Below are 10159 nucleotides of genomic sequence, written 5' to 3' on the forward strand. Positions count from 1 at the left end.
CAAAAGTAGTATTTATTTATATTATCGCTTTAAAAAAAAATAGCAAATTATATGCATAAGGATAATAAAAATGGACCTAATAGTAACAAATTAAAGATCAATGGACTTAATAACAGTAGATTGTGGGAAGAAAAAAATTAATTCCTATTTTAATTAATTTTGACTAGTTTTGACAAATGTCTGTAAAACAAATTCGCACTGCTTAGCTAAATGCATGTTTGTTTTTCTGGTTCGAGACCTCGGTACTCCCAAACATACCCATTCGTCCCGTACGAGGCTAGATCTGACACCAACTTCTATGATGTATCTATACTTTAAATCGGATTTTTTACTGAAATGTGTCATTTTATGAAAAAAGAGATAAATATGATATTTTTAAAGTTGTATAAAATAAGAAAAAATTTATTTTAGTTTGAATTTTTTGTAAAAAAATACAAGTAGTAAATGAGATTTTCAAAAATTAAAAAAAAAATCGTTAAAATACGAAAAATGCAGGTTTGGTATAATTAGAGAAACGTGATGATTGACACTCGTATTTTAACTAAAAAAAATTATTTTGAATTTTTGAGAAACTCATTTACGATTTGCATTTTTAACAAGAAATTCAAGTTCCAAATGAAAATTTTCTTATTGTATACAATTTTAAAAGTGTTCTATTATTGTCTCTTCTTCCACAAAATGACACATTTCCGTCATTTACCCTACTTAAACCAACCATCCCAACATTACAATTTCTCAGTATGTTTGAAAAGAAAACAAGAATATAACACTTTTTAAAGTTGTATAAAATAGAAAAAATTTATTTAGGATTTGAGTTTCTCGTCCAAAAATGTTAGTTATAAATGAGTTTTTAAAAAATTTAAAATAATTTTTTCACTAAAATACAAAGAACGCATGTCTAGTATAAATGTATAATATGAGAAACGATGATGATTGAAACTTCTAATTTTACAAAAATAGTTCATTTTGAATTTTTGAGAAACTCCTGTAATATTTTGACAAGAAACTCAAGTCCTAAATGAGTTTTTTTTTTTTTTTTTTTTTTTTATAATACTATTTTAAAAAGAGTTAATACCCAAAATCGTCCTCGACTATAGTGGTTTTTCTCAATTTCGTCCTAAACGACTTTGGTGACCTAATATCGTCCCAGACTTTTGTGTTTCGCTCAATTTAGTCCTCCATTTGTTATTCCGTCGAATTGGTGTTAAATAAAGGGACAATTCAGTAATGTCAATATTGATCTCTCTTTACTTTCAACTTGTGAAGTGCGAAATTCTTCTTTCTTGTACGAATTACACCCATAATTACTCCGGACCTGCAAATCAAATTTTATATTCGCAGTTTTAAGAGTAATTCTGTGAGTAATTCGTAAAAAAAAAAAGGATTTCGCAGTTCACAAGTCTATGAGTAAAGAGATGCCAATATTAAAATTACTGAATTGTCTATTTATTTAACACCAAATGGACAGAATAACAAATGAAGGACTAAATTGAGCAAAAACACAAAAGTCTGGAACGATATTAGGTCACCAAAGTCGTTTAGGACGAAATTGAAAAAAACCACTATAGTCGATGACGATTTTGAGTATTAACTCATTTTAAAAAGTATCGTATTCTTATTTCTTCTTCTACAAAATGACCCATTTTAGTCATTTACCCTACTTAAACCAACCATCCCAACATTACAATTCCTCAGTATGTCTGAAATGGAGATTTCGTTTTTCTTCTTCACGACGTTTGTGCTCATCTTACGGATTGGGCCGACGACCATGGCGGCGCTGCCGTGTGGGAACTGCGGCGAAACTCCGGTGCCTTTCCCGCTGAGCACGGGGCCTAAATGCGGCGACCAAGCCTACAAAATCCGGTGCGCCTCAGGCAAACTGTGGTTCGACGCCCTCCACAATTCTTCCTACGCCATCACTTCCATTAACCCACAGGCGCAGACGATGACCGTGCTTCCAGCTCCCACCGTGCCCGGCACATGCGTCTCGTCGGATCTGCGCAGCGAGGGAATCCAGCTCGACCAGAACCTCCCGTTCAACATCACGGCCAGCAACACCGTTCTGCTGCTGAATTGCACGGACAACATGCTGCACCTGCAAGTGCCGATAAACTGTTCGACCAAATGCGTGTGCCACGCTTACATTGATGGCACTTCTGGGCTGGCGCCGTGTAAGAAGGGGAAACTGTGTTGTATATTCAGGACTGGGGGGTCGCAGAATGAGTACATGATAAGGGTTCATTCGCAGGGGTGTATGGGTTACCAGAGCTTTGTGAATTTGAACCCGGCGTTGCCTTTGGGTAAGTGGCCGCGGCCGGGGCTGGAGCTGATGTGGGATACTCCGGTTGAACCCGCCTGTAAAACTCAATTGGATTGCAGGGAGTTGCCGTTCTCGCTGTGCTTGCCGGATCCGGTGAATGGTGGACAAAAAAGGTGCTTTTGCAAGGCCGGAAGGTATTGGGATGCTACTACTGGATATTGCCAAAGTAAGTACGTCCATCTACTATACCAAAAGTTATAGTTCGTCCCTACACGGACTTAGTTTAGTGGTTTAATGAGCAATATTTGAGAAAAGAAAAGTTATAACGCGTAACTTGACCTTTCAAATCTTCCCCAACAATTTTTCTAGCCATTAGGTGCTGGACTTGTTCCTTTAATAGTCTCTGCCCAACAATTCTACTCTTAGCTTATCACTATGCAAAAAGTTATAAATCTTAATATAGGTGCAAATTTATTTCTTTATACCGCCACATTTTCAAGAAACAAGGCCGCAAGGTGCTGGACTTACCCCTTTAGGCCTCCACCCAACAATCTCCTAGCCACCTGGTGGTGCTGGACTTAGCCCTTCATTGACCTCCCCTCAACAATTTTCCCTAGTTCCCACCTTATTACTACACCAAAAAGTTATAGCTAGTGAAAATTGAACTTTATTTCTTATACTACTACATTTTTTAGGGGGCAGGGTGCTGAACTTGACCCTTTAAGCCTCTGCCTAGCCACGTAATACTGAATTTGCCCCTTAACCGGCTTCTGCCCAACACGTGGGATGCCACACTCGATGTCAACCATTATATTTGCCTAAAATAACCTAAGATAGTCTTCAAATTTTGTGTAAAATATATATATAACAGTACGTAGCTTTAATATGTTGCTATAAACATGTTCAGAGTGTGGAAAAGGGAGAAATTGTAAGCTCAGAAGGAACAAAGGGATCCTATTTGGAGGTATATATATCATCGATTAATTTTAATTTGTTCTATCTGCAAATTAACCTTTTGCCTATATATATACTGACTGTGAAGAATTTGAATTGTCACCATTTCGTGTATGCTTGTTCTGGGTATCACAGTTGCTGGCGGTTGTGGGTTTGTCCTAGTGCTAAGTGCATTTCTGGTCCACAGACGCAACCAGCTTAAAAGAAGAGCTCAGAAGACACTGGTCAAGCAAAGAGAAGAGATTCTAAATGCCGCTAGTAGTAGCAGTGGGAAGTCCGCCAAAGTATTCTCCGGCAAGGAGATCAAGAAAGCCACCAACAATTTCTCCAGGGAGAATCTGCTCGGCTCGGGCGGCTTCGGCGAGGTCTTCAAGGGCACTTTAGACGACGGGACATTCATCGCCGTCAAGCGCGCCAAGCCCGGCAACACCAAAGGCACCGCCCAAGTCCTCAACGAGGTTCGGATTCTTTGCCAGGTCAATCACCGCAGCCTCGTTAGGCTCCTCGGCTGCTGCGTCGAGCTCGAAGAGCCACAGCTTGTGTACGAGTACGTCCCCAATGGGACCCTCTTTGATCACCTCCACGCCTTCCACCTCCGCCACTTGACCCCGCTTACCTGGCTGCGCCGCCTGGTTGTGGCCCACCAGACCGCCGACGGGCTGGCCTATCTTCACTCCTCGGCGGTGCCTCCTATCTACCACCGCGACGTCAAGTCCAGCAACATCCTGCTAGACGAAAAGCTCGACGCCAAGGTTTCCGATTTCGGGCTCTCGAGACTCGTGGAGCTGAGTGATAGTGAGAGTAGCCATATTTACACCTCCGCTCAAGGGACTCTGGGATACCTAGACCCCGAGTACTATCTGAACCTTCAACTCACAGACAGGAGCGATGTTTACAGCTTCGGGGTCGTTCTGCTAGAGCTCTTGACCTCGAAAAAGGCCATCGATTTCAACCGGGAAGAGGAAAATGTGAACTTGGTGGTTTTCATGAAGAAGGTGATGGATGAAGGGAGATTGATGGATGTTGTTGATCCTTTTATCAAAGAAGGGGCAAGTAAAGTCGAAATAGAGACGCTAAAAGCAATGGGGGGCTTGGCCGCGGCATGCCTGGATGAACGGAGGCAGAATCGACCTTCCATGAAAGAAGTTGCCGATGAGATTGAGTATATTATCGGCATTGTTACCGGCGGCGCTGATTCAACCACGGGTGATCTTAAGATCTAGCCGGCGAATATGGGTTGCCTTGCTAACTGGTAGCCAACAATAATTATCGTTTTATGTAGCCAACATGTCATTGTAGAGATCGGAAGGAAATTGGTGTATATCTATGTCTGCCAAACGAAACCTTTGTATCTTCTACTTCTATGGAGATCTTCTGTTGATATTTCAGGAGAAATTAGGAAACTTAAAGCTCTATTTAAACAAAAATCTATAAATTGACACTACTCTCCCTGCCATTTTTCATTGATCCATGAAGTTGAAGGTGAAAGCTGTTAGAAAACTTGAAGGAATTTCTGAATTTCATAGGTATATGTTATAATAATAATAATGCTATTATTATTATTAGTAATATATTAAACCAAGTAGTTAGCAGATAATTTGTTAAAAAATAAAAGTAGGTGTGTGAACGTGGATGCATGCATAGCACTACATGAAATGGAGTACATGGAATCATGGCCTCTAATTACTTCCTAAACTTTAGCATTGTTGCTTTTCTCTTTCACTATAAATATGTGGCTTTTGTTTATTCATAATCATCAAGTGAAGTAATAAACATTTACTTCTATTCCTCTCTCTCTCTCTTCTCAATATATAAATATAATATATAGATATATTATATTTAATATATATTATAGATATATTATATTATATTTAATATATATTATATTAAATATATTATATTTAATATATCTAACATTTGGTATCAGAGTCAGTCAACCTTTCAACCCCGAGATATTGTTCGTAGTGAAATATGGCTGCAAATTTCAATATTGTATGGACGGGTCCCAAATTGGACGGGAAACTCGATTACAGTTATTGGCAAATTATGATGTCCACACATTTGCAAGCTCAAAATCTTTTGAGCTTTGTTGATCCCGGTCTACCCGAAGGAGCTGAAGCAGGCGCTATACGGCGAGATAAATTGGCCTTGGGTCAGATTCACCAAGGTGTTCATTATTCCATTTTTGGGCAATTAGCTCGTGCTCAAACAGCAAAACAAGCTTGGGACATCTTAAAGGTGTCAAACAAAGGAGTCGATCGGGCACAGAAGTCTAAGTTGCAGTCGTTGAGAAGGTTGTATGATAATTGTGAGATGACCTCTACAGAAACAGTAGATGCGTATTTCACTCGTCTTATTGATATGGTGAATAAGATGAGGCTATATGGAGATACGATTGAAGATGGTGCAGTGGTTGAAAAAGTTCTTCGAACTATGCCGATGAAGTATGACCATGTGGTGGCTTCGATCACAGAGTCACACAAAACCGAGCTCTTATCAATTGCAGAGCTGAAAGGTATGGTAGAAAGTCATATTGACAGGATTGCGTCAAAATCGGAACCACTAGCAGAAGAAGCTTTGAAGAGCCAAGTCACCCTTAATGTGACTGGCACTAATCAAAGAGGTGGAGGATCTGGTAGAGGTCGTGGAAGAGGAAGAGGAGGTTCTAGTGGAAGAGGTCGTGGTAACTTCAACAAAGGAGGAGGACGTGGTAACTCCAACCAAGGAAGAGGTGGAGGTAATACCAAACAAGGTAAATTTCCATTTCATTGCTACAATTGTGGCAAGTATGGGCACAAGATTGCAGATTGTTGGTATAATGAAGACAACAATCGTGGAAATCAAGCAAACATTGCTGAAAACACAGCTGAAAAGTCTAGTGAGAGTTCTGAAACTTTACTTTTAGCCAGCGATAGTTTTTCTGCAGATAAGAACATATGGTTCTTGGATACTGGGTGTAGTAACCATATGTGTGGGAAGAAAGAATTGTTTTCTGAACTGGATGAATCGGTCCAGTCTGAAGTGACATTTGGCAATAAGTCAAAGGTGCCAATTTTAGGAAAAGGTAAAATCTCTATTCAGTTGACGGATGGTACTCACAATTTTATATCCGATGTGTTCTATGTTCCTGAACTACACCAAAATTTGTTGAGTATGGGTCAGTTGTCAGAAAAAGGATATAAGATACATATTGCTCAGGGGTGTTGTACCATTGCAGATGCTAAAGGAGTTTTGATTGCAAAGGTAAATATGTCTCAAAATCGACTATTTCCTTTGAAAATTAAGCATACTCTCCTTGCTTGCTTTAATTATGAAGTTTGTGATGATAATTGGTTATGGCATATGCGGTTCGGGCATTTTCATTTCTCTGGATTAAACTATCTTGCAAGAAAGGAACTTGTTTCTTATTTACCTATTGTGAATGTCCCTAATCGTATCTGTGAGATTTGTGTGATTGGGAAGAAACATAGAGATCCCTTTCCCGTGGGCAAGTCAAGGAGAGCTACAAAACAGTTGGAGATTATTCACTCAGACCTATGTTCGTTGGAGGTTCCCTCACATGGAGGTTGTAAGTACTTTATTACTTTCATTGATGATTTCAGTAGGAAAACATGGGTTTACTTTCTGCAGCAAAAGTCTGAAGCATGTGATGTTTTCAAACAATTTAAGACTTTTGTTGAAAAGCAAAGTGGTTATGAAGTAAAAATCTTGAGAACTGATAGAGGTACAGAATATATTGCTTGTGATAATTTTATGAAAGAAAAGGGTATTCAGCACCAAATGACAGCTAGATACACTCCACAACAAAACGGAGTGGCTGAGAGGAAGAATAGGTCAATCATGGATATGGTGAGGTGCATGTTGAAATCCAAGGATCTGCCTAAACCTTTTTGGGCAGAAGCTGTTGCTTGTGCTGTCTATGTGTTGAATAGGTGTCCAACTAAGAGTGTCCGTGATAAGACGCCCGAAGAAGCATGGAGTGGGAGAAAACCCTCTATCAAATATCTCAAGGTTTTTGGATGTTTGGCATATGCCCACGTGCCGGATCCATTGAGAAAGAAGTTGGATGATAAAGGTGAGAAGTGCATATTCATTGGTTATAGTGACACTTCAAAGGCTTATAAACTATACAATCCTGAAACTAAGAAGGTTGTTATAAGTCGTGATGTCACTTTTGATGAATATGGTGCCTGGGATTGGTTAGCTAAAGATGAAAGTTCAGTTGTTATTCCTGTTGTTGAAAATATTGTTGATGAGCAACCGATTCCAGATAATGTCCAGTCTCCCTCACAGCCAGAATCGTCAGTTCGGCGATCTCAGCGCGAGCGCCACTTACCAGCTCGCTTGCAAGATTATGTTTTGGGTCATGATAATGACCTGTCTGATGAAGAGATTGTTCAATTTGCTCTCTTTGCAGATTGTTATCCTTTAACTTTTGAGGAGGCTGCTACAGAAACTCATTGGCTTAAGGCGATAGATGAGGAGATACGTGCCATTGAGAAGAATGGTACCTGGGAGTTAACAGATTTACCTCCTGGAAAGAAGCCAATTGGAGTGAAGTGGGTTTACAGAACGAAGTACAAGTCAAATGGAGATATTGACCGTTTTAAGGCACGATTAGTAGCAAAGGGTTACAAGCAAAAACCAGGTATTGATTATTTTGAGGTTTTTGCTCCTGTAAGTAGACTTGATACAGTTCGAATGGTTATTTCTCTTACTGCTCAAAATGATTGGAAATTGCATCAAATGGATGTCAAGTCTGCTTTTTTGAATGGTTTTCTTGAAGAAGAAATATATGTTGAGCAACCTGCGGGATTTCTGAAGAAAGGGGAGGAAAATAAAGTGTACAGGTTGAGAAAAGCTTTGTATGGCTTAAAGCAAGCGCCTAGGGCCATGGTATGGTTGCATTGACTCATATTTTGTTGAAAGTGATTTTATGAGATGTCCTCATGAACACACTTTGTATGTCAAATGCACAGATTCTGGTGATATTGTTCTAATCTGTCTGTATGTTGATGATTTGGTTTTTACTGGAAATAACTTGAAACTAATCTCAGAATTCAGGGAGGCACTCATTAAGAGGTTTGAAATGACCGATATAGGCCTTATGTCTTACTTTCTTGGCCTTGAGGTTGTTCAGATGGATGGTGGAATCTTTATTTCACAAAAGAAGTATGCTGCTGATATTTTGAAAAAGTTCAAAATGGAAAACACCAAACCAGTTTCAACGCCGTTAGCTGAAAAGTTAAAGGTGTCCAAAGATGAGTGTGGTAAGAACGTGAATGTTACATCTTATAAAAGCTTAATTGGGAGTTTGAGGTATCTGGTGGCAACAAGGCCAGATATTTCTTTTGGAGTTGGGATACTTAGCAGATTCATGGAGGAACCAAAAGAATCACATTGGGCTGCAGCAAAGCGAATTCTGAGATATGTGAAAGGTACGAGTAATGATGGAATCTTTTACTCCACTAATGAAGATGTGAGACTTGTTGGGTACACAGACAGTGATTGGGCTGGAGATATTGAGACCAGAAAAAGCACATCAGGATATGCCTTCTATCTTGGTTCAGCTATATTTTCTTGGTCTTCAAAGAAGCAGCAGATTGTAGCACTTTCAACCGCAGAAGCAGAATATATTGCAGCAGCAAACTGTGCTACTCAAGCAGTTTGGCTGAGGAGAATTTTGGAATTTCTACAACACAACCAAGAAGCACCTACAACTATTTTTTGTGACAACAAATCAGCAATTTCGTTGTCAAAAAATTCAGTCTTTCATGGTCGCAGCAAACACATTGATATCAAGTATCACAAAATCAGAGAGTTGGTTGTTGAAAAACAAATCAACATTGAGTATTGTTCAAGTGAATGTCAAGTTGCAGATATCTTTACGAAGCCGCTGAAGACAGAGACATTTCTTAAATTGAAGAAGGAAATTGGGATGACCAATATATCCAACTTGGTTTAAAGGAGGCAATGTTATAATAATAATAATGCTATTATTATTATTAGTAATATATTAAACCAAGTAGTTAGCAGTTAATTTGTTAAAAAATAAAAGGAGGTGTGTGAACGTGGATGCATGCATAGCACTACGTGAAATGGAGTACATGGAATCATGGCCTCTAATTACTTCCTAAACTTTAGCATTGTTGCTTTTAAAATTGTGCAAACAGTCTACCAACGGGATAAGACACATCTTTTTAAAAAGAGAGTAAGGGTCAAATAAATCATTGAATTAATCATGAAAATGCAATTAGTTACCGAACAAGCAAAAATTGTACAATCATATCAGTTAGCCAAGCTAACTTCCACTAATTGGCTTAGTTTGTGGTTTATGGTGTTCAATGGCCAAAATGGGCACACGTATGAGAATTGAACAAAGGTTTGAAGGTTCTTGTGTATGATATATCATCATTTACACAAATGGTAAAATGACTCAAAGACATCTTATAATTCTACCAGACAATAGTAAATTAAATATACATTTACGAGAGAGGATTCAAATGATAATACCTACCTATCCTATACAAGGATTGTTTGTTGGACGCAATCGTGTTGTGTCATTTTTAGTCCCCAAAAAATAAATTTTCATTCTTGTGGGGATTGTTGAAAAATGAACTAAAATTGGCATGTAAAATTGTTATTTTGAGGCAAAGTTGAGTGAGACCCACTTTGAATTTGGATCAGGTCAAAATGAATTTAGGTTCTCCTAAATGATATTTAATTTAATTCGATATATTATATACTCTAAATGGATAATGAGTGAATAAAAAATTGATTCTCAAAGTAAATCCATTTGAAATGGGAAAAATAGAATTGTGAAAGCTTTTAAGAAGTTTTTGTCCTAGTGATAAGTGTTTTATTGTCCACAATTTACCCCTTAATTTAAAAATTGTTTTTACAAAAAAAATGTTTTATTTTGTTATTTAATTTATTTTAATTTAA

General features: G+C 38.4%; 1 protein-coding gene across 1 annotated transcript; it reads left to right on the top strand.

Moving 5' to 3' along the window:
- The first annotated feature begins 211 nt into the window (after positions 1 to 211).
- On the top strand, positions 212 to 4552 carry LOC109157799 (wall-associated receptor kinase-like 20). Its single transcript, XM_019305640.1, has 4 exons — positions 212 to 313; positions 1662 to 2486; positions 3168 to 3224; positions 3350 to 4552. Exons 2-4 carry the CDS (start codon positions 1697 to 1699, stop codon positions 4435 to 4437), a joined length of 1935 nt encoding a protein of 644 aa, XP_019161185.1. The 5' UTR covers positions 212 to 313; positions 1662 to 1696; the 3' UTR covers positions 4438 to 4552.
- Positions 4553 to 10159: the final 5607 nt, after the last annotated feature.

Source organism: Ipomoea nil, unplaced genomic scaffold (genome assembly GCF_001879475.1).
Source record: "Ipomoea nil cultivar Tokyo-kokei standard unplaced genomic scaffold, Asagao_1.1 scaffold2792, whole genome shotgun sequence".
Taxonomy (NCBI): domain Eukaryota; kingdom Viridiplantae; phylum Streptophyta; class Magnoliopsida; order Solanales; family Convolvulaceae; genus Ipomoea; species Ipomoea nil.